Raw genomic sequence first — 26,157 nt, forward strand, 5'->3', positions numbered from 1 at the left:
TCTGATTTTTTATTTTTGTTCCTGTAAATTATTGATTTTAATTTTGATCGAATAAAATTCTAAAGTTGTATATTTTAATTTTCAGCATTAGTTTACTCTATTACATATTGATGTGGATTAAAAACTTATTTAAGTTAATTAAATTTTATTCCTTTCGTGAAACTGAAAAAAATGAGATAAATATTAAATCGGTATTCGAAAGATTCTAACATTGATAACATGGTACCTGATTTTTGTTATTGATAATATAATTCCTAAAAAATTTTAAAATTTGACAAAATCACCCAATTATGAAAGGATGATGTCACAATAAACGAAAAATGGTGATGTGGTCATCGACAGAGAACTCTGATGATGGTAGAGAATTTCGATGACGGTTTTTGGTGTTCTTTGTCATGGTGGAACGGACGCTTCTTCTTGTTGCCATGGCAGAAGGGACACAGTGGCAAAATACTGCCATGGCAAAAGGCGACGAAGTGTTGTCATGGCAGGGGACAGTGGCAGAACTTGAATGAAATTTTTGGAAGAATAAAAAAAATTTAGCAAAAAAATTATACAATAATATTTATATTAAAATAAAATATATAAATATAATTATTTTTAAAATTTGTTATTAATATGTAAGATTGCATATAATTGAAGTTAACTAAAAAACTAAATTTGATTCTGATTAACGAAAAATTTAGTTAAAGTTAGTAAACTAAACTAATTTTAAATAATAAAATTAACTATTAATCGATTATAAAATTAATAAATTGATTTTAAAAATAAAAATTAATTTTAAAAAATAATTGAGTTTTGTATAAAAAAAATCATTTTTCATAAAAGTCATTTTTTTTTACCTAAAAACTATTTTTTTTTTCTTTTTAAAAAGCAGGTTTTTTAAAATGATACAAAATCAATTATAATTTATAAGTTAATTTTTGACATTTTGAATAATTAATTTTATCTTTGATAGTATCTATTTCTCAAAAATCTTAATATTATTTATTTTTATTGTTATTTTTATTACAATCAAATATAATATATTACAACAAAATAAAATTTTAACTTTCCAGCAAATAAAATATTCAAATTCATTAATGTAAACAATACTAATACTTCGATGACGTTTAAATAACAATGTTGATTTAAAATTAAAATAATATTTTTTTATTAATAACTGATATTTCTACTAGCTATGTTTTTATTGGTCTAAAATTAAAATAATACATGAAATAAAAATGTATTAGAAAATTAAAGAGAGTCTTTTTATTTCAATTTCAACATACAAAAATAAGTGAATGGTAAAGAATTTCAACACACAAATATAAGTAAATAGTGAAGGTGAGTATTGAACACAAATAAATAAGACGGAAAAATATCAATTTAACCAAATGAATTAACTTTATTTTTTTTAGACAAAAGCTACTAATTTTTTCACAAAATCTTTGGGGCCATGGCCCCATTGTCTTCATAAAGTTTCGCCTCTGGCGGAGGGAACATTTTTTTTCTGCTTCTTCTTCTTCTTTAATTTGCCATGGCGGAAGGACACAACGACATATTGAAGAAGAAGAAGCGGCGAACCCGAAAACGTGGCGAGGTACTGCCATGGCGGAAAATGACGCAAAAGAGGACGCTGAGGCGTGTTAAAGAAGAAGAAGCGGCGAACACGAAGAACGCGGCGAGATGCAGTAGCGTGCCATGACCGTCTTCTTCTTTAGCTGCCATGGCAGAATGGGATGCAACGGCATGTTGAAGAGGAAAAAGCATTGAATACGAAGAAGAAGAAGGAGGAGGAGGTCGCCAGAGCTCTGTGTCATCATCAAAGCTCTCTTCCGATGACCACATTAGCGTTTTACGTTCACTGTGACATCATCATTTCACAGTTGGGTGATTTTGTTAAATTTTAAAATCTTTCAAGAGTTATTTTGTCAATAACAAAAGTCAGGTATTATTTTGTCAGCACCAGAATCTTTCAGATACTAATTTAGTATCTACCTTTAAAAAAAACATAAAGTAAGTTATACGATGTAAGAATGTTCATGAGTCGGGCCTAGTTTAAGTAGACCGAGATTCGACTCTAAAAGAACAACGAGACAATTCTAATCCAATCCGAAAAAATTGGGTTAAATTGGATCGATCTGATGGAACATTAATACATATAAATTTATAAATTTTATATATTAAAATAATAAAATTTTATTTAAAAAAAATAAATTTAACAAATGCTATATCATATTTATATCAAAATAAATTATTTTAAAACAAAAATAATACTTATAATATAAAAATATTAATTGAATTATAAAAAAAATAATATAACATTATTAATTAACTCAAATATATACTTTTAATTGTATAAAGCAATTTTGGGTTGGACCAGGTGATCCAAAACAAAATTTAAATTCAATTCCAAAAATAACATCAAATAAAAAAAACTTCATAACCAATAAAATATGTCTCAAATCCGGATCAGAACACCCCTAATACGACGTACAAAACATAGTATGCATACGGGGTCGATTCTTTCTTGCTGTCACCAAATTAAAGTTCTAAATCGGAGTAGTCTCTACTCTCTACACCTTCCATGTTTGTTCTCTTCTTATTTATTATTTCTTTTCTTAAGTTTGTATAAAACAGAAATGGGCCAAAAAATTTAAATATGGATACCAAAAATAAGAATCTCCTCATAGCAGCCCATAGAGTCCATGCAGGTTGCGAAAAATCTTTTTTATATTTTATAGGTTAAGAAGAATAATTTATATTTTTTTATTTGTTTTACATTTCACAGTTTAGAAAAGGATTTTTTTTTTCAATATTTCACGGGTAATAAAAAGTTTTTTTTTTTAATATTTTGCAGGTTGTGAATTTTTTTAAGATTTTAAAAATAAAAAATTGAATATAAAAACAACTTAAACGCTTATGCTAGCTGTTAAAAAGGTAGTTTTGAAAAAAAGAGGTGGTGGGCTTATAAGGTGAAAGGAAGAAGAAATGAAAGTTAGTGTGAAGTTATAAAAATATTATAATGGTAAGATTTGTATGTAAAAAGTTCAGTTTCTTTTAGTATTTTTTACACTAGAAAATTTGTAAAACTACAAAGTGGTCTTCATTAAATTATACAAATTCAAATTTTAAAGAAGGTGAGCAATGTTTTATGTATGCACCTAGATATAATATTTAGTGGATAATTGTTGCGGACTTGGGTCTCGGAATGGCGGCCCAATAAGGAGCCAGTCTTCAGGCCCACCTCGCCCTTCTCGGTCTAGGATACCGAATCAATTTTGAGTCCATGAGAATCTCCCTCTCACATTAAATTCTGGATACGCATCATATCTTTTCGATTTAAGAAGATCCAATGAGGAACACATATATAGGGGAGTCTCCAACTCTTTTAAGATATGCGACAAATAACCCTAAACTCAACCTCTTAGATCAATTCTAACTTGAACGTCAGAGTGGCTTTGCATGTCATCCATGGGAATCTGCTGACGAAAGAAGCCAATGGCTTCCGGGCTGATGGGCAACCAGAACCCATTGGAAATCTTCGACGAATACAACCTCCCATAGAATCTTTCGCTGACCCGAGCCTAGGTAACAAGTATGGTCCATACGGTGGTGACACCAAGTCACCAGCCACGGAATAGCCCGAATTCAAACCTAAAGACCGACTCATGCTCCTTCGAGGGGACGGGGTCCGATAATTCTTGGATTATCCAGGAACCATAGTTATCATAACCGGACCAGATCGATCGATTCGTTTGAAAAATCAGTAAACTGGTGGTCTGACCGGTTCGATTGATGATTTGGACCGGCCTTGCAGTTGACTTGATTAACGGTGGTCAAATCAGTTAAAAACCGTCTGGTTCGTATTTGGAACCGATGTTGACCTGCGCGGGTCCACCATGCACCCGCGTGCCGTCGAACCACCGTAGGAGCTCCACCTGTCAGCTTCAAATTAAACTAAAAATCTTGGCTATAGCGTTCGAACAAGGGACGTTGTAAATGTAGCACCCCTTCCCTTACCACCAGAGACGGATCCAGAAATGTTATCATGGGAGACGAAAAACATATATAATATTAAGAAAATATACAAATAAATTATAATGTAAGATGCATTGCAAAAATACACTGATAGAGAATATATATTTAAAGTACAAAAAAATATGTGTACTTTTTACTAACGAAGTGGTACACGTCGATTCTTCATATCATAAAATTCATCGATAATAGAATCTGTGTCAAATCTTTCAACAATCTTCTTCTCAATGTAAATCAAAAGAAAATTAGCAAGAAATTCATCTTCCATTTTGTTTCTGAATCTATTCACAATATTCATAGTTGAAAAAAATCTTTCAATTGTAGCAGTTGAAATAGGGAGAGTTAATACCAAGCGAATCAAACAATCAATCAAAGGATATGTTAAATACTTTTCTGTCTTTGTTAATCCTTAACAATAACTCCGAAATTGTGCATAAATTAGTTAATTCAACATGATTAGGAACATCAACTTCATAATGTTGAGCTTGTATTCTAATGTGAAAATTTTCTTGGTCACTGAAGTCATCTGGATAAAACCGTTCTACTAGTTTACATACTTTGTTGACACTAAAGAACTTATAATTATCTTTGGGATCTAAAGTTGAACTTAAAGTAAGCAATTCCACCATATTATCATTGAATCTTCCATTAAACTCTTACAATTGTGTATCAATTACAGCTAGAAATAAATTAACACGGTAATGATGCTCCACTGAAATTTGGTCAACAATTTTTCAAGTTCGGCCTCTTCTGGGAATATGCAATGCATTCATATCAGGAACTTCAACTTCATGTTTCTCACAAAATAATATAACTTCTTTTATGAAAGCCTCCCAACTTGATTCTCTCATTCTTTGGATTAAAGTCTTGGTAGTAGAAACTAGAGTTAAAATATTCAATATGTCTTGATTTTTTCATTACAAAGTTTGACAAAGATCATGACTAACTTCCAAAATATTTCTCATCAAATGCAAAACAAAAATAAATTCAAAGGATGTGATAGCATCATAAGCAGCACTAGCATCACCACGAGTGAAGAAATCACCTTCTTCAGTGCTTTTTTCAAGAACTTCACAAGTAGCATCAAACATGCATAGCAAGCTACGTACAAAATTCAAATGAGACCCCTATCTAGTATTTTCAGCTCTTTGTAAAGTACCAATTTGATTAAGTCCACTACCTGTCACAATTTGATCATTGAAAATTAAGTTTACAACATTATTTGCTTGAGCAACCCTTAACTGATCATAATGTTTAGGAGAAACAGTCACAACATCACAATTAATGTAAGTTTTGAAAAGAATTGATGAACACAGTAAACTTCTTTTGCTGCAGAAACAGTGCTAATTGTAATCGATGAGCAAGACAATGAATGTAATAAGCAAAAGGACAATCTTTCAAAAATAGAGCTTGCAATCCATTCCATTCACCACGCATATTACTAGCTCCATCATACCCTTGTCCCATAAGATTTTAAACATCAAGATTATGATGAGAAAGAACTGATGAAATTTATATTTTCAATGTTAAAGAATACGTATTAGAAACATGTACAAGATCCAAAAATCTTTTTTGAACACAACCGTGCTTGTCTACAAATCTCAAAACCACAGACATTTGTTCTCACTTTGACTCATCTCTTGCTTCATCAATAATTATACAAAATTTGGAATCACCAATTTCTTCTCGAATTGTTGCATGTACTTTTCTTGTAAAGATATGTAATAATATATCTTTTTGAACACTGGAAGATATATATTGAGCATTTTTAGGATCATTTTTAAGGACAACATTATTAACATTCTAATTACAGGAAGCTAAAAGCTTAATTAACTCAATAAAATTTCTCCGTTCAAAGATTCATGACTTTCATCATCGCCTCTAAATGCATATGATTGAAATGCAAGCCTCAAATAGCATCAATAGATGTCTTCAACCTTAAGCAGTTATTTGCAATAATTTCATCACTATGCATATCAAGAATTTTGTCTATATGCTTAAATTGAGCTATTAAATCATCATAATATTTCACACATAAATCATGGGAAGAATTAGAAATAGAACCCTCGTGATATACAAATGCACAATTCACCCCATTATTTACTTTCTTCCAATTACTAAATCTTAACTCTGAAAATACATTTTTTTCATCATTGCAAGTACCATAATGTTTACAAAAAAGTAGCAAGACAAACAATAAGCAGCATCTTTTTTTGGTGAATATTCTAACCAACTTGAAAATTTCTTAAATAAAGAAGATTGAAAATATCGACGGTGATTGTTATTACCAGAAGTTGGATAGCTAATATTTGTTGGTTGGTATGGCCTAACTATTATGTATGCTCTACGAATCTTATCACATTCATTGATATTATACTGCCAAATTGGACGCCGCTTTCTTGGATCCCTTTCTAGTAAAGAGATATTAACATCTCTTTCTAATCTTGGAACGTTGGCTTCATGTTTATGTGTATTTTGAGTAAGATTAGAGAGCTCACTTACTTAATTTTTTTGGAAAATAAGATTAAAAGATTGACTTGTTTAAACTCCAATATTATCAGTAATTTTTCTCTTGAAAGTTGCATCAATTTTATTTTACTTTCTCATCATAAAATGTTCTAGTTTTTTTTTACCTGAAAAAAAAAACTCAAATAATTATATACTCACATAAATAACAAATTCTAAATATTTTTTATTAATTAAACATCAATAATAATATTATTTTTACTAAGTCACTATCAATTTTACTAAAAAAAAGAAATAAAAAAAGAGAGAATGAATCCTAAAGATGAGTCATCTATTTGTATATGTGAGCACAAAAACAAAAACAAAATTGTATTATTTTATAGTAAAAACAATATGATTTGTTAATTAATAATTTTATACAATTATATAAAAGAAGTAAAAAGTAGTATGAGTAATGAGTACCTTTGCTTTAATTAATATGATTGAAGACTTGTGACAGTAAGTCAGTAAGGTGAGGGCGTGAGGCTATGGTTCCAAAAGAATACGAAAGGTCCAAAGAAACAAGGAACATGAAGAAAGAGAATGTTATCTTTAGGAATTTTAAAATTTTAAAGATCATTATATTTTATTTGGGTTGGGTGCTTGGGTTTCTTACTACTATTATTTTTTTAAAAGTTGGGGCCAGGCCTCCACTCCCCTCATGTATCCGTCCTGCTTTCTGCCAACATATTTTTTATTATTATATGTGACAAAAGATAATTATATAGTAATTTTGAACAGATTTTATTTTCATTTTTATCTTTTGAACATAGATTTACATGAATAACAAATTTAATATATTGATTGTGTTATGTTTTTTTCTCTTTCTTGTTTATTTAAATTGAAAAAGTATTTTGTACTAGGAACTAATTTATTATCTCTTTTGCGTCATAAATTATATCTAAGAATTGATACTTAATACTTAATTGTTATTAATATATTTGTAAAAACATATATTTTAAGTTTTAACTTTTAATTTTATTTTTATAATTTTATATTTTTATTTAATTATGACCGGGTCAATCAGGTGAACCAATGACTCACCGGTTGACCCAGTGACCCAGTGATCCAGTTGTATAACCGGATTAATTACCAGTTCAGTTTTGATAACTATACCAGGAACTACGCCACAGGCCGCAGAACATAGAAAGAGAAGAAGTTGCAGCCAAGGATCATTTTCAGTCATCTTCTGAGGGACACTCGGGAACACAACCCTGAGAAAGGCATCTCTCCGACTCGCAAGAAAAGCAAATCGGAAGACGACGAGGTAGAACCAACCCGATTCACTCTCGCAACAGCAGTTCGCATTCCCCGAGCAACGAACGACGCGAGCTCCAAGGCCGGGGATATGAGAGGTCCCCAACAGGAAATAGGAGGCGATGTGACGATCTTGTAGTCTTGAGCGCCACCCGTTTTGCCTATATGATTTTCCGGGTTTGCCTCACGAAGCACTTTGACAAACCAACGGACATGTGATACGACGAAACCAAGGATCCTTAAGAGCACTTAACAACATTTGAAGCCCGGATGAACCTCGAAGGTGTCTCCGACACAAAGCGTTGCCGAGCTTTTCTCGTAACCCTCGTGGGACCCGCGATCAAATGGGTCGATTCCTTGCCTTAAGAGTCTATCACGTGCTTCTCGGACATATCCGAAAGATTCTTAGCCCATTTTACTACCAGGATCGCTAAGGCTAAACACCCCATAAACCTCTTGGGTTAACCCAACGAGAAAACGAATCCACGAGGAAGTACTTAGATCGGTTTAATGATGAATGTCTAGAAATCGATGGTCTTACAGATCCAGTTTCAAGCCTTTGCCTAACCAACGTATTGACAAATTAGAATTTCCGAAAATACCTAACCACTAAACCCGTGTGGACCATGCATGAGATCCAAAATGTGGCAAGAGAATACATAAATGATGAGGAAGTCAGCTAGGTCGTGGCAACCAACAAGTGGAACGCCTCCAATGCCCCTCCATGGAAAGTGGGAGCACCCCACTTCACAAGGGAATGGGACAAGGACCAATCGAGCAAACCTCCTCGACCCCCGAGAATCGGAAAGTTTGCCAACTACATTCCCCTGACTGTCCTAATCGCAGATGTCTACCAGCAAATAGTTGATCAAGGCGTCATCCCAAAAGCCAGGCAGCTAAAAGAGCGAACAGGAGAAAATAGGTCTCTGTACTGTGATTATCACCGAGGATACGGGCACAGGACCCATGACTGCTTCGATTTAAAAGACGCTTTGGAACAGACCATCCGCGACTGAAAGCTTCCGGAGTTCACGAAGATCATTTGTGAGCCTAGGAAGTTCACCCGAGAAAGGTCACTAGAAGCAGATGAAGGTCGCAACCCCAAAACTGTTAGAGCACCCTTGAGAGACGAGACCAATGCGAACCCTACCATCGTGGTCGGACGACTAGGTGAGAAGTCCAAGTCATCTCAAAAGAAAGAACTCAAGATCCTTGTGGCAACCGCCTCGGAACCCCGGGGGCTGCTCACATTCCTAGATTTCACTTTCAGTTCGCAAGACTGCCGACTCAAAGATCTGATCGATGATCTACCCATGATCATCACAGCCAGGGTAGGATCGGGCCTCATGAAAAGAATATTAGTCGACACGGGTGCTGATTCTAATATATTGTTCCGCAATGATTTAGATGCCCTAGGGCTCCAGTATGCAGATCTCCAAACACATCAACTCGACATAGTCGACCTTGGAGACTTCTTCATCAAATCGGATGGGGCTGTTAGGCTCCCAATCTGCATTGGAAACGGAAGTAAAAGGAGGATGGACATGGCCGACTTCGTGATATTCAAAGACTCACCACATATAATGTCATCTTGGGGAGAAAATTCATTAATAATTTTTACATGGTGGTATTCATGAAGTTTCTAACCATGCAGTTTTGGGCAGACGACGGTACCAATGGCGACTTAGAATTGGCAGTGGCCTGCAACAATGCAAACTTATCCTTGATAAAGAAGTGTCACGATGTAGCGGGTATATTCATCGCCAACTTAGACGCAAGGCTGGAAGAACGCCTCTGACTAGAGCCAGAAGGGGATCTGGAGAAGGTGCAGATAGGTGACGCAGAAGAAAAATACACTTTCCTTAACAAAACCTGCCTTATAAGCTCAAGGCCCCCCTGACATCCAAGTTATGAGAGAATGGGGACCTATTCGCAAGGACTCCCGCTAACATGCCGGAGTTGGGCCCCGATTTCATATCTCATCGGCTCTCCATAAAATCGGAGGTAAAGCCAGTATCGTAAAAGCGATGAAAGATGTCGGCAGATAGGACAGCCAAGGCCAAAAGTAAGCAACCAGCCTCCTACAGGCCGGGTTCATCTGGGAACTCACCTACTCAACCTGGCTGCGAACGTGGTATTGGTCAGAAAACCTAACGAAAAATGGAGGATGTGCGTGGACTACTCAGACCTCAACAAAGCTTGTCCCAGAGACTCTTTTCCACTGCCCAATATCGGTAGCCTGGTTGATTCAGCTTCCAGATACAAGTATCTGAGCTTGATGGACGCATACTCCGGTTACAATTAGATACTGATGCACCAACTTGACGAAAAAAATAGCGTTTTTCATGCCAAGCAGATTCACTGCTACACAATTATACCATTCGGCCTGAAGAATGCCGGGGCCATGTACCAGCAGCTCATGATAAAGATTTTTCATGATCAGATCGGGAAAATGGTGGAAGTGTACATTGATGACATGCTCGCCAAAACCGCAGGTGTGGAGTCCTTGCTGCAGGATCTGTGACAGGTGTTCCAATCCCTCCGAGAACATAGAATGCGTTTGAACCCGACAAAATGCGCTTTTATAATGCAGGCTAGAAAGTTTCTCGGTTTCATGCTGATGCAGCGGGGAGTTGAACCTAACTCGGAGAAATGCGACGCGGTCATCCGGACAGCCAGCCCAGGATCTATCAAAGACGTCTAAAGGTTAACTAGGAAACTCACATCCCTCTCTCAGTTCTTAGGGGCCTTGGCCCAAAAGGCCCTAGTAGGGCTGGAAGTGAGCCGAGTTGAGTCGAACTAGACCAAGCTCAAGCTCGACTCACAAAAATTGAGCTTGGCTCATGTCTCAACTCATTAACAATCGAGCCTATTTGTTAAGTTCAAGCTCAACTCATCGAAATCTCACGAGTTGGCTCAAATAACAGGAACATAATCGATAGTTCTATATCTAAATGGCATCAATTAATTATTTTTTCTATTGACTAGGAAATAGGAATTAGAATTGAAACTTGATAAGGATTTACCTTGGATACTCATAATTTTTTTTAATTGACTAATGCACAAATCAAAATATATATTATTATTTTAATGTATATATAATATTAAAAATATAGATTAAATGTATATAACATATAAGATATGCGTATTAATAATTATATATATAAAATAATCGAGCTAGCTCACGAGTTAATGACCTGAGCTTATCCAAGCTCAAGCTCGGCTCATTTAATTTATGAGCTCAATTCTAAGCTCAAGCTCGGCTCACCAGCTCATGAGTTCAGCTTATCGAGCTATTAACGAGTCGAGCTCGAGCTGGCTCATGAGTTGGCTTGACTCACTTCCAGCCCTAGGCCCTACCCTTCTTCACTTTAATGAAGAAAGGAAACAATTTTCAATGGACAGAAGAATACGAGGAAGCTTTTTTACACTTTAAAAGAATCTTATCGGAACCACCGGTGCTACTGAAACCAGAGTCGGGGAGTGCCTTTGTTCCTGTACCTAGCAATCTCCGATGAGGCCATGGCGGCGGCCCTCATCTGAGAAGAGGATATGCAGTAGTTTATGATATATTTCATCAGCAAAGTGTTTCAAAATGCCGAGATACGGTATTCACAACCGGAGAAATTACACTTTTCTTTACTCATCTCTTCGAGACGGCAAAGGCAATACTTTTAGAGCCATCAAACCGTGGTCCGCACAGATCAACCCATCAGGCAAGTGCTACAAAAACACGACCTGGTAGTAGAATGATGACTGGTCTGTAGAGCTATCACAATTTGATATTGCATACCAGCCAAGGCATGCCATGAAAGCTCAAGTCATGGCAGACTTTCTGACCGAGATGGCCAACCATGACCCACCGACTCAATGATGGAAACTCCATGTGGATGGAGCTTCCAACTAAACTTTAGGTAGCGCAGGGTAATCCTAGAAAACTCAGATGAACTCTTATATGAGCAATCTATCAAATACGAGTTCCCGGTATCGAACAATCTGACAGAATATGAAGCTGTCATAGCGGAGCTCACCCTGGCCAAAGAACTTAGGGTCAAGAATTTAGTGGTCAAGAGCGACTTCCAAGTCGTGACATCACAAATCAACGGCACATACTAGGCCCAAGATCCCCTGCTCCAGAAGTATATGGAAAAGGCTAAGGAGTTGTGAACAAATTTTGACAGTATGATAATCTAGCATGTTCCCCGGGAAAGAAACACCAGGGCAGACTTACTGTCGAAGTTGGATAGCACCAACTCCTCGGGAGGCAACCACTCCCTTGTCTACGAGGCAATCAAATGTCCATCGGTGGTCCTGGTCATAGACCTTCAAGAAACCCCTGAATGGACAACCATGATCAGGCGACACTTGGAGGAAGGCGAGCTCTCCGATAACCTTGTGGAACAAAAACGAATAAAGAGGGAAGCCACCAAATACACTATAATCCAGAAAACTTTGTATCGAAAAAGAACCTCTCAACCACTTCTGTAGTGCCTTCACTCCAACCAAACGGACTACGTTTTAAGGAAAGTTCATGAGGGATGTTGTGGCCATTACATGGGAGGAAAAATTTTGGCCCAAAAAATACTAAGAGTCGATTACTTCTGAGTTCTGGCTGACATAATCCACGACTCAATGCAGCTCGTCATGGCATGTGTCAAATGTAATGAGAATGACAATTTTCACATTATCCATGCGAAGGAGTTATCTCCCAACACGACTTCTCGACCATTTCCGATATGGGGAGTCGACCTCATGGGCCCATTTTCTATGGTCCCTAGACAGCTCAAGTACCTGATAGTAGCCATTGACTACTTCACCAAGTGGAACGAGGTCGAGGTTTTGGCCACCATGATGGTAGCCCAGTGTAAAAAATTCTTTTGGAGACAGATAATTAACCAGTTTGTCTATTAAATATTATAACCTTTAGTATACATAAAAATTGGATATATTTAGAGAAAATTTTTAGTTTAAATTAAGATAATTTTCTAACTATCTTTTTTGTTCTTTTAGTATTAAATATTATTTACTAATGTAATGAAAAATAAAAATAACAATAATCACTCACATAAATTAAATAGATCATCCTAATATATACATGACACTATATATATCAAGAATTATTATATATGATAAATAGTTTATTTTTATTTTTTGTAATGATCATATAGGTAATTCCATGTATACATCAACTAATCTTTATAACACATAATCTATTGTATAAATTTTTTTCTCTTAATATATGTAAATTAATGAATTTAAGAAGATATAAGATGTTATGTATATTATTTAAGATACTAAGCAACTTAAGCCATCATTTAAGACAATAAATATAATAGTGTAAATATCTACTTACTTATTACTATTCAAAAAATATATAAATAGTATAAACTAATATTTTTTGGTAGAAAAATAATAATAAAAATTATTAATTAAGTTAATTATATAATAAAAAATGGTAAATAATTTTTTAAATGATAATAATAAATGAGATCACTATTCTCACATACTACAAAGTTTATAAAAAATTTTATAATAAACCAACCCTCAATAAATTATATTAACCATGTCAAAAAAATAAATTATACATTAGATATTGTTTACATAATAATATAATATATATTATTGATCATTAAGTGCTAAATATTTTGTACCAAACTTTTTTTTTGTTATTTAAATTTGAATAAGAAAATAAAAAGTTATTTTAAATTTTATCTCACTGACTAGAATTAATTTTAAAATAAAAATTATTTTATACATCATATTATTAAATATGTGGTCATTTGCTTTTCTTTAACAGCAATTATTGTCAAGATAAAATAGTGTAAAAAATTTAAAAAAATATTTACTAATTAAGGGATAATAATTTATTTTTCAAACAATAAATTATTTATTGAATAACAAAAGTTGTTATGGTTTTTCTTCACACAAACTAATACTCAATGATGATATTCCGATAATATTACCAAGGAATATTAATCAATTTAATAGCTTTTATAATGGCTTAAGTCTATAAGTTTGAAAACATAGAAACCATGTCATAAAACGTGAAATTTTAATAGATAACATTAATCACATTGTTTTGATTTCAAGAATGAGTATGATACCAATAAATAAATCTGTTTCAGATAAATTTTAACAAAGATAAGTTTCCATAAATATTGCTATCAATGAGAAATTGTTCTACTTTAAAGATAAATACTATTTTTTTTTACGGTATTTTCTAACTATGCAAGCCAAGAATTCACCACGGATTGAAGTTTCATTTATTAAAGGTCTACTCAATGAATTGCTACACACACAAAGTGATATTTAAATCCATAATACTTACTTAAACAAACGAATGAGATAACTACTCAACTAATTCAAATTAGTTAAAGGCAAATACTAATTGTTTTTAATGTTTTTAACATTGAAAATTATTGAACTCTAATTTTAATTATAATTTTATAAAATATTTTTTACATAAAAAACTTCATATATTTTTATGTATTATCTCATACATGATATATATTAGTAATAATAAAAATGAGTGGAATTCGTTAGTAGATCAGAGAGAGACGTGGTGAACGAACAAAAATGTAGTAGCAGCCCATCAAGACTTGGAATTGTACGGTTTTTACAATACAGAACATCAACTTGAACAAGAGAAAAACATCAACTAAAAAACTCGCACTCCTCAGGGGTGGCTCAGTACAAGTTTCACTGAAATAATTACAAATTGATGCTGAAAGCTCAGCATTGTTTTTCAAAATTCTGGCATTAGGCATAGTGAAGCAGACGATTTCTGTTATCTTTCTACTCGTTACAATTACTCATCAACTAAGTAAATACTCGTTGAACTTATTAAAAAAGATTTGAAAATAAGAAAGCTTATCTTGGCAATACAAAATAGTTAAGCAATAGTTTGAAAATGTATCATTAATCAGCAGTATCATTAACAACTATGTCCAATGAAAACACTGAAACTCCCAAATCTTGATTCTTGAGGGAGTACTTCTGGTTTTTGGAAGGTTCTATTTTCTAGTGAGGATTGGGCTTAGACTTCTGACCATAACCCCACAAGCTACGTGTAAACTCATTTAGCTAAAATATTTACTTGGATAGTTGGAATTCAAGATATCCAGTAAGTATTTGTGATAATAAAGCAACTCTACAGATTGCTTCAAACCTATTTGGTGATTGATGAAAGAATAAAACACAATTAGCTAACACTTCAGACAGTCAACTAATGTAATCCCAGCAGCTAAATTTAACACAATAACAGGTCAGTTGCCTTATCAAAAACAAACTGTAGCTTTACTTAATAATGGAATGAGTTGAGCCAAATGTCATACTATATATGAACACATTTTTTTTTTTTTTGGTTAACATATAAACACGTTTAACCTCATCACAATCCATGGACAGTTTTCATGCACTTATATCGATTATTGGTGGGTAATGAGTCACTACAATTCCCATTTTAATGTTTGATTCCAGCCCATAAAATAATTCAGAGTTAGCAAAGTTCCATGAAGCATTTTTCAACATCCACCAACTTCTCATCACATCACAACTGCCTTAAATTAGGCGCCGAGGCTTGGAACCATTGGCAGAATCTGCTGCCTCACAAGGAGCTACACAAGGGTTCGAATCCTGAGTGAGCTCAGGAAGTTATAGAACCCATAGTAATAGTGAGGGGTGTGTGTGTGTTGCGTAAAAGACCAAGAAAAAACTGCCTTAAATTAGGCCAGCAATTGAAAATGGTTAACCCATTGAATTATTGAAATGGTCAATTATTTACAAGAGAAAAGAGGGTTAGTGCCAATTTTCCCCTTTTTCAAAGGACATGATTCATGTAAAGACATGTAACTATGTACATACAAGTGGGTCAACAAGAAGCAACAAGCTTTTTGAGAGGGTAAACTATAATTTTTCAGTTGATGTCAAAATATCTTGGATCTTCAGGAAAATGGTATTCCACGTTTAACTGCCAAATGAACCGCAACAAACTGTTAGACTAAGGGCAAACCCAAAATAAATGCACCTATAGTACATATTATTAGACTCATATAGAATAAGAACACAAATCAACCACATCAGACAAACATTAGCCAATAGATCAGCTACCTTACTCATTCTACCTGGGAGAAACCAGAGCTTACATGTAACAATTTGTTCAATATCTATTATATATTACTAATTTTACAATCAAAATGTATCACACGTCACTCTCTCATTACAATTGAAATCAAATCTTCTCCCCAAAATTAAAGAGTTTTCCCCTCCTCTCTCTCTCTCTCCCTTTCTCTATTTCTCTCATTCCTTTACCAACTCTATCTCTCTTATATATCATTATCAATGACTAATTACGAATTTGACAATCAAAATGTACATGACATTCTCTAATTGCATTCAAATTAAATTAAAATTGAAATATAGCTATATTATATATTATATTTATATATTCTTAACTGATTTAATAACTAAAATGTGTCACATAACACTCTCTTATTAAAATTTAGAGAAAATACCTCCTTCTTACACTCTCTTATCTACGTCTCTTTTTTTTTTCTATTTCTCTCTATCCTTCTCACTCTATATATAATTTATAATTTATATTTTATATTAGTAATTTGACAAATCAAAATGTGGCACCAGATATTTTTTTATTATAATTAAAATAAAATTTTTCCTTAGCTTCCAAAATTAACAAACTCACTCTCTCATTCTTCTCCTTTATCTTTCTCTTTTCTCTCATTCTCTATTTTTCTCTACTTTTCTATTCTACAAAAATTAAAATTAACAATATAATATAATTGAAATAAAAAATATTATTATACACATTTTTTTATTTACTTTTAAATTTTTACTGCTTATCTTTCTAATCTATATTTTCACTTCTTTTCTTTCAAATATTTATTACATATAATTTAGAGAAAATACTAATGTTGTGACTAAAAGTTAGAATCAAGATTTAATTATTTTAAAAAATAAATAAATTTGAGTTAATTTTATAACTATCAATATAAATCTTTTTATGCTAATATATATAATATTATTTTTAAATAACAAGCATAAAAATTAACTATTTCTATTTGTGCAACAGACTTAACGCCTAATCAAATATAAAAGTATACCCATTAAATTATATTCTTCCAAATTTTAGATAACGAATGTTAAAATTAATTATTAGTAAAAAATTAAACTCTTTCATATGAAAATAATAACTAAAATATTTATTATTTAATTTTTTTATCTACAAAGACCCTAGTCTTCTTAGTTGACAAACTTGTGTCCCTGGTGACCTTTTTGTAAAAGTAGTTTAATGCTATAAATTTTTTGTACTATAATCTATAATGTTAGAACTAATGTAGTTTTAAAATATTTATATTCCCGTAATGTTATTACGGGTACTAGTTTTACATAAAAAGCAAACACATTGAAAAGGAATATATTGTCAAGACAAAATTGGATTATTGCTACAGAAAATCCTTGTACATAACTAGTGGGACACTATTATTGAGGTAGTTATATGCCTCAGAGAATGAGTGGGTTATAAATAGAAATGAGAGGGAAAGGGAAAAGGAATGAAGGAGAATAGGCAGTTTAGAGTTATGGCGAGAAGAGGGAAATGTGAAGAAATAAAACTTTATCTCGTTGGTACTCCATCTGATTTGATGGATGCGGCAGCCCAATTAATTGAAAAAAAAAATCAGAAGGATTTTGAAGTGGGAAATTGAGGAAGAACATCTGATGAAAACAAATGGATATAGAGATAATCTACATGAAGAAACTATAGTATGAAACAGGAGAATAAGCACTGTTAGGAACCCAAGCAATCATAGTGCAGTGAGTAGCAAATGGAAAAATGGACGAGACCAATAAGGAATAGAGGGGTGATGAATATTTGTAACTGAATTTGCCGAGTTGGAACTGAAGAGAGGTAGTTAAAACAATATAAGGGACTTTCTATCTTGAAGGCTCAGCAAGATTGTATATAGATTTTGATCAAATACTATCACACTCAAGGGAGTTGATCAATACCGGTTCCCACAAATACTCACAATTTGACACATACATCCATCGTTCAAAGCTTGAGTAGTCACATGATTAGCAACGGAATGACTTGTGACTCCTAAGCCAACTATTTGTGTAATTCAAAGTTTCAGTTTCAGTTTATGTCATATGTGCATTGAACTCCTACATACCACTACCTCGTCATGGAATAAATACCCCTAAAAGAGAAAGACAAACCAAAAGCAAGAATAACTACAAACCTAAAAATGTAATCTAATAATTTTCCATGCAATATGAAGCCGCCATATTGCTTTTGACAGATCTAGTATGATGTGCCACAGAAAGGTATGCAGTGTGTGAAAGCCAAAGTTAGAACATACCTTGCCCTCATCAGCATCCGAATGACGTTGAGGGAACACAACTCTGACATCATTATATAAGTAGAATCTCCGCTCCCCCTCCATATCCAATCCAGCTTTTTCTGGAATAGAATTACATCTGCCTTTTGGAACTGTTTTACTAGTCCTTTTAGAAAATGGGCATATAAAACGGAGGTGAAGAGCATAACGTAATGGACGGGCACTATTAGAATTCTCATTGACCTTTGCACAGGAATTCAGTGATTTCCCTGATTCGTCACATGTTTTGTCCCACCATTCCTTACTTTCAGTTTTTTTCCCACATTTGCCTATCATTTCCGACATGATCTGGTTTGGTGTTTGCTTTTGCTTGGAAGAATACTCATTCTTTATTAAATCTTTCAAGCTAGAGCTCTTTCTGTTGCTTTGGTTTGTAGATTTTAGTTTATTTACAAGATCAACTGCATCATCGTGCTTTACTTCTCCATTGCATGAGATGTCACAATGCTTTTGTTCTTGTGGCACCGTTCTATTATCCAAACCTGCTAAACCTTGTTTCAACTGGGGGGAAGTGGAGCTTGATGACTCAAGGGTAACCTTCTGGCGCAAGAATGTCTACTCAGAGAAATCACAAACATCAGAAATTGATGAACGGGAAAACTTAACATAATAATATGCACAAGAGCAAGCATCCTTTGGAAATATTCATCAATATGAGCAGGGGAAAAAGAAATCAGTTCATCACACTCTCTTATAAATTAGACTGCAGTTTAATTATTCTATGCTAAGTTCATATTTATAGGAAATACAAATTGAGAACACCATTAATGCACATGGAATATGGTAGCAAGGATAATTGCATGAAACACTAACATGTGTAAGACATTCGTCACATGTTTAATCAAACTATATTTTTTCATCTTGGATACATTTTAGATACAGCATGGGCACAATCTGAACATGAAACTCTAAAATGATCTTGGATAGAGTCAATTAGAAGTTGAAGATTAATAGTATTTCTGTCAATGATCTCGATAGAAAATAAATCTAGTCAAATACCCATCCAATTTGCAAAGTCCTATCTCATACTCAGATAATTAAGACCATTGTCTCTGTTTCCAAACTGAATCCTAGGCAGATTTAGTTATCAGTCATTTCCTTTACTTCTCCATGTATTTCTACGTGCCTAGTTCTACCGAGATCAACTGATAGGCGTTCTCTAGAAAAATAGCTAAATATTGTAAATTTGACACCCATTAATATTTGAACAATTTGGTACGTCTCTCTATTGATACAATGTACCAATATATTTAGATGTGGCAAAAGGACAAATTGACATCTCTCCGCATCTTACGAACATTGCTCAACACTCATAAGAAACACACCCTGGTAAACATAAACATGGATCTTAGAACCTAGCACGTATTATCCCATCAGTAATGTCTAATAAGTGAATAAATATTGCGCTCATAAAACTTTGCGTGGCTTCAGACCTGAGAAGGTCTGATCTATAATAGGGATGCCATGTAAAACTTCCTACTTCAAATGGATTTAATACTCTCTGTACATCAAACAACACCTATTGTTTCTTTTAAAGGAAATTTATACCCATCGCCCAAACCGCCAAAGTAACAGGAAACCAACACACCTTGCCATTTTCAATCTCTACATTTTCCTATCAAGGAGATTAATTCCAATTATGTTGGTACAATAATTATGGCTTAGTAGTATTTTCTACTTTGCCTTTTCAAGACTTAATTTCCATTTGGCTATGCGGTCTTGTTTTAATGCTTGTTTGATATTTCAGTGATGCTAAGACCATTTAATGAGTCTAGCGAATGATTCGCAATTAAATCTTATTAGTGGTTTTTGTTCTCTCGGACCCAAAAAAAATATCTTTAAAATATGACCAGACTGAGGCAATCACCCCATAGCATATCAAGGAGATGTAGACTCCTCTACCCACCTCGCAGTGCTCAAGCAGGTATGATGGAGTTCAGAGCAAAAATTTAGCAAAATTAGAACAATTAGGCACTAGGAGCAAAATATCAACATTAAATTGAGATTGTGGTAAATCTTACTTTGGTACCAGCTGGCATGTCACTCAAATCATAGTTGCACAAGAAAGTGTGAAGGGGAGTCTTTTCTGGATTGCTTAGCACCTGAATAGAACAATTGAATATTCAAATGTAAGGCTAAGCCTATTACAGTAGGGAAAAAGACTAAGTCAACACATAAGTCAACTTATATACTGGACATATAAACAATATTACACTATGAGACGAGAAGCACAACTGCAGCACTACTTATATGTTTGATAGAAAGAGGATTTGGGGAGTAAACTCCAAAATCCAAATACATCTATCATTTAAAATGTCTTTCACACCAACATAGCATTAAAGAAGATATGCTTATATAAACTAAACAAGTCACATTTTAGAGAATACAATAAAAGAAAGCTGTAAATTTTCATCAACTCAGATGATCATAGGTGTATTTTCTTGACACCTACTTCTTGCACCACCAAAATCACATGAAGATATCAGCCACACAATTGTGGCACATAATCTTTTATTTCATTTTCCACTAAAGGTGTCGTAATATCAGTGCATTATAAGATGATGACTCAAACAGGTGAATTGAATCCACTCAGATCCAAGAGTTAAAAGTTAAATATGCTAAACAAATAAGTGCATCAATAATCAATACCAGTTGTATCCGTCCTTTCATTGGAATACGTAAACGGCTTTTGACAAGTTGTGAATCATCATTGCTAAGTCCTCGTTTCAACAGTTGGCCTCTAAACATGTTTGATGAAGAATTTTGTGCAAGATCTATTGATGCATAATACAATAGATAGCAATCACCATCAACACTAGTAACAGAAAATGGAAGCTTCTGTGATTTAGGAGAAAAGTTTCCACCGGTAATACTTAGCACAGCAAGAAAACCATCGATTCTCTACAAATATATAAAGAGAAACAAGCAATCAAAAGTCAGTGGCTTTACACTTTTCAATATAAAGTTCAGCATCACGGATAAGTTCACTTCAGTATAGTAATTAGCATATATACAAACCTTACTAAGATTTCCAGATAAGAAGCGGCCAGATAAAAGAGACTCCTCAAATGAACCGACCAAAGACCTCCTGACTGAGAGACCACTCAAACTTCTAGTGAACCTCATGGAGTGTGACCGAGGGGCTGATTCACGAGATAATTTCCAACCCATGTCAGCAACATCATCCAGAGAAGAAGGACAGAAATCTTTGCACAAGAAGCCGACATCTTCAAAAGATTTGGATGCAATGCCGAAATCATCGTCTTTCTGATTTAACGTAACACACGAGATAGAATTGTCATTTGAGTGCTCTAAGCTCTTTAAATTTGAGTCACAATTCTTGACCTGCTCTATCAAACTCCTAGATTCACCAGTAACTTTTATTCTTTCAAGTAATTTAGGACCCAGAGGAGACAAAGAAAGAGGAGAACTCAAGTTTTTAGGAGATATGGAAATTAAGCCACTTTGTGACCTGACCTGGCTTAATTCGCTAAAGTGATCAATTCCAACAGTAGGGGAACTACCCTGGGATAGTAGCCCTTGACATTCATGCAAAGGATCGTCAATTATCAAATTGGATTGTGCACTCCGTTGCATTGGTTTTTGCTCCAAACAAGTTGTGAAGGACCAAGAAAGCCTTGTATGATTGATACTACTTCCAATATTCGCCTTCTTATAGTCTTGTGCAACAGAATTTCTGACACTTTCATTCTTGACAAAAGAGCCAGTCGTGTCATTTCTGGAGCCAATGTCAAGAAGGTCGCCTTTGAAATGACTTGGGGAGAGCATACTGCTAAGTGGGGATAAAAGTCGCTTCCGCACCAACGAATTCGCAGTTTCACTGTCATTGGCTTCAACATCAGCAAAAGTAGAATTAAGATTCGTAGCTGGAACTTCAGCCAACCCATCTGTTAGAGAACTTGTTCGACCTGATTCAAAACCAACCACCCTAGAAGCAGGAATATGAACACTTCGTCCACTTTTGGATGAGAATTGAGTTCTATCCGATGAACCAATCTTCAAACTATGCACATTAGAAGTGACTTCCATGGCTCCCCTATAAAATGTGTTATCAGGGACATTTGAACTCTCTACAGAGGAATTCTTCGGGAAATGATCAAATGAAGATCCAAGAGTGTATGCAGCCAATCCACTAGTGTTTACACTGTTCATGCTGCTCATAGTCGTACCAGAAGGGCTTGCTTCAGAAAACTGTGGCATGCTACTTAAACTTGCACCTGAAGGTGCAACGTTTTCAGCAGTTCCACACAGAGGTATTTGTGGCAAGCCCATCTGAACTACCTAACTCGGCAATGTGGATGCTGATCTGCCCAGATGAATAGCTCGATTGAAACAACCAATGTGATCCCTCTTGTTTTAAACGATCATCATTTCACCATTTGCCCATTTTACCACACAGTCACGGTAACACCAACTATCTTCAACTACCAAGGGCAATCCTAGCTTTCCAAACCTACCAGTTTGTCTAATCAACCATTTTATGCTACCCTATTAGTAACTACAATGCAACTCCTATCATTCTAATCAAGTACTTCTAAACCTATAGGAAGTTCCTAAACATTATGTATCCATCCGAGGCATCCACATGGGAGACAACAAAGCTGACATTTCCTTCACAGGGCACACAAAAAAAATCAAGGACGTGAGTCTATGCATCCAAGATCTATAACAGGTACAAATCTCTCGACCGCCATACTGATAACAAATGAAACCCAAACAATTCATGGCGGGCAACAAATTTAGTGCAGATGCCTGAAACAACAGTATACACCAATCAGTTCCCAGTGTTCTCAAAGCCACAAGAAGCACATAAAAACAATACACATGAACATTACATATCTATCGAATCTCACATCATTATAATTGGAACACAAATTATCAAACTTGGGAAAAGAATGAACCAAACTCTCATTGATCAACAATCTGATGTAAAAGAAAGTGAGCAATCAAAGTGGTAAAACATAGAGCAAGTACCCTCAAAAACCATTGGTCTCAGACAAAAACTTGAAGCTAAAATTTAAAGTTATCAATGCTCAGAACCAAGAAGATTTCTTTTGAAACAATCAAACACAAACAAAAAGAGGAGGGGGGGCATAAAAAAGGAGACACAAAGATTATAGAAAGATTACAAAAGAAAGAAAGGAAACGCTAACTTGCAAGGCACACATTCACCACATGAACCCTCTTCTTAGCTTTTGAGTTTGTCATCTACCACAAGCAACGGCGTAATTTTTTTTATTTTAATTTTTATTATTTGTCCACCTATGTATTTATTGTTTGTTCAACGGAACAAGAAAAAGAAGTTCAGAAATAAAAATAAGATTGACAACCTCATAAACCAAAAATAAGAAATAAAAAATTTCAAACCAAGTCCAACAAGATGCAAGATTGATGATGATCAGAATCAGAATCATCAACACAATAATAAAAATAAAATAAAAGAACTCATAAAACACTCCAAAGAAGGCTGGTAACATAAGAAGAATCTGGAAGATAAATCACATCAATAACCCACATTTCTAAGACTATAGACCAATCAAGAATAAAAATATTAAAAAAGAAAAAAGCAAATTGGAAGAATAAAAGAGGGGATTAAATAAAAAAACGGGTTCTAGAAATTAAAATTTTGGTTGATTTTATTATATATATTTGAGGGATTTGGGTTCTTGGCATTGCATGTGAGAAGTCCTATTATCCTATTACCCTAGCACGTCTTAGGTCCAACACAGAGGGAAACAGTTGAACACTTGGACTGCTTTGTTGAGTGGCACGTACCCCTCTGCCAGCTTCTAAATGGCATTATATCTTGAAACTATCCTCTTTCATGAGTGATAACCTGCACCAAACCAGTTTGGTAATTAGAGTTTGTCAACTATCAATATCCAAATTTGGAATTTAAATACCAAACAATTCAACTGAGTGTTCTTAATGCTACAAGACTACAACACTTGGCTAGAATTTCATAGTTTGGCAAGGAGGAGCCTAAAGAGTTAAAAATCAGCAATGACATTGATGGAAGGATATTGTTGTAGCTTTGGAGGACTCTGAGTAAGTTTTTTATCAAGATTTTTATCCAACTAATCATATTCAATTTGAGTTTTATAAGTGACTAGTATTTGTTTACTTATAAGGCAGACAATAGTCTAACTGATCCATATTTGGAGATTTTGCTGATCAAATATTGCCTCACTTTGACAAAGCTGGTAGTGATCGTCTTATTGTAGTGCTGCAATTGTTCAAAGCCAGATAATACAATAATGAGGTGCTAAAATGGCACTTCTATTTGATTATATGTTCTTATGCCTCAACAAATATTATAGAATTGAAAAAAGTTCTTTGTTCAGGCAAGGTCAGCATATATAGTAGTTATTATGCCTCAAAGCTCTTTTCAATCAGGATATATTTCTGAGGTGAATGAACTCAAGAATAGGCTACTTATGAGTGAAAGTGAAACTCCTTCTCAAAGTTGGGTTAAGTTTGGGAGTGCTTTTAGGGAATTCTCAAAATAGTGCACAATGTTATTCTAGGCATTCACCCTGACTGCTGCAAGACTGCAAGTTACTCCAATTGTTTGCTTTTTATCTTTTTTGGATTTCAAGGGGAAAAGGTGAAAAGCATATAACTAAGTCAAAAATTAATAAGAGTTCATACGTCAAGATAAGAACCATTGAGGTACCTCCCGACAACCAGACCGATTCCTAGAACTCAACATTCCGAGCTTCACATCTCTGGTATACTTAGTACCAATCCCAAACTCACAAACCACCAGGGCATCAATCACTTTTTTTTTTTTTACTCTACTTCACCTCTTCATGGAAGAATTACACCTTGAGTAATATGAATGACAACATGATAAAGAAATAACATTCTTTTCAATTTTCATCTTTGCTTATAAATCTCACTCATTAAGTTGATAAAAATTTCATCAGTTCTGTTTATCTATTTAATTGTCCCAGCATATGAAGACAATTACACAACAGCTATGATCGATATGCCATAACTTGCAGGAATAAGACATACAGTAAATAAACATAATTCCCTGGATGTAAAATTGGGGGTTGCATCCAAATGGCTAACTTAAACCCCAAATCTTCAACCTATCGCTATGCACCCAGTCCTCATGTTAGAATAGATTAATAAAAAAAACAAAGCTAAGTTGATGCTTCAACTCTTCAGATTATGATCGATCTGCTGCATTTGTTAAGTAGCAAATTGTTAATCAAAGGGGAAAAAAAAAGGCAGAAGCATTGTGCAATACCTTGCAGCAAGAATACCACAGGCTAGGGCAGAATCAGAACAGAAGATCGTCGGCAATAGGCAAAGAAGAGTAGCAGAGCGGCGGCGATAGAAGCAGAAGAAGAGTAGAACGGCGGAAGAAGTGAGCAGCAGAGAGAGAGGCGGCGGTGGAGGTGAAAAGAGAAGAGAGAAAAGAAATAAGAATTTGGAGATGAATTAGAATTGGGGTGTGTTGTGCATAGGGTTTGGTTTCTGTATTGATTTTTTGGGCTTGCAAGGAAAGTGTGGCGTGTTAGGTGGTGTTAATGTGTGAGGGAAGAAGACCCATGTGTAATGTGTTATGTGTATGTGTGTGCCCACAGCAGCCTCATTCCCTGCCCCATGTTTCTGTTTATAATACCCAAATACAATGCACCATCATCTCCACCACCACCGCAAGACTTTTTGCTTTGCCTTAATTAAATCGGATTTGTTTAATATTACTATCATAACTAAATCCAAGATTCTTAAATCGGAACGAGTCCTTGAACCGATAGAGTTAAATGTTTAAAAATTTAAAATTTCAACCCAAATTCAATTAGATATAATAAATAGAACAAGTTACTAGTCACCAAAAAAATAGAACAAGTTACTTAAATAAATTATTTGAAACTAAATTTATCATATTACAATTTTTTAATACCAAAGGAAATTACAATTT

General features: G+C 34.3%; 1 protein-coding gene across 2 annotated transcripts; it reads right to left on the reverse strand.

The window, feature by feature from the left end:
* Window positions 1–15,518: 15,518 nt before the first annotated feature.
* LOC107604832 (uncharacterized) lies at window positions 15,519–25,938 on the reverse strand. Of its 2 annotated transcripts, none has more exons than XM_016306535.3 (7): window positions 25,480–25,938; window positions 23,997–24,057; window positions 21,219–22,973; window positions 20,850–21,101; window positions 20,222–20,302; window positions 18,162–18,755; window positions 15,519–15,751 (listed from the first exon to the last, which is right to left on the reverse strand). In XM_016306535.3, exons 3-7 carry the CDS (start codon window positions 22,491–22,493, stop codon window positions 15,698–15,700), a joined length of 2,256 nt encoding a protein of 751 aa, XP_016162021.1. In that variant the 5' UTR covers window positions 22,494–22,973; window positions 23,997–24,057; window positions 25,480–25,938; the 3' UTR covers window positions 15,519–15,697. The 2 variants fall into 2 exon arrangements, with proteins under 2 accessions (XP_016162021.1, XP_016162020.1); XM_016306534.3 differs by having other exon boundaries at window positions 23,925–24,057.
* Between the last annotated feature and the right edge of the window lie 219 nt (window positions 25,939–26,157).

This window comes from Arachis ipaensis, chromosome B6 (assembly GCF_059453495.1).
Source record: "Arachis ipaensis isolate K30076 ecotype BB chromosome B6, ASM5945349v1, whole genome shotgun sequence".
NCBI classification, from domain to species: Eukaryota; Viridiplantae; Streptophyta; class Magnoliopsida; order Fabales; family Fabaceae; genus Arachis; species Arachis ipaensis.

Excerpts from the sequence above, each read along its gene's own strand:
- LOC107604832 (XM_016306535.3), bottom strand. The coding sequence starts at position 22,493 with ATGGGCTTGCCACAAATACCTCTGTGTGGAACTGCTGAAAACGTTGCA. Across the intron at positions 21,102-21,218 it reads TATCTGGAAATCTTAGTAAG|AGAATCGATGGTTTTCTTGC; the intron begins GTTTGTATATAT and ends ATATATTTGTAG. Across the intron at positions 18,756-20,221 it reads ACATGCCAGCTGGTACCAAA|ACATTCTTGCGCCAGAAGGT; the intron begins GTAAGATTTACC and ends TTCTCTGAGTAG.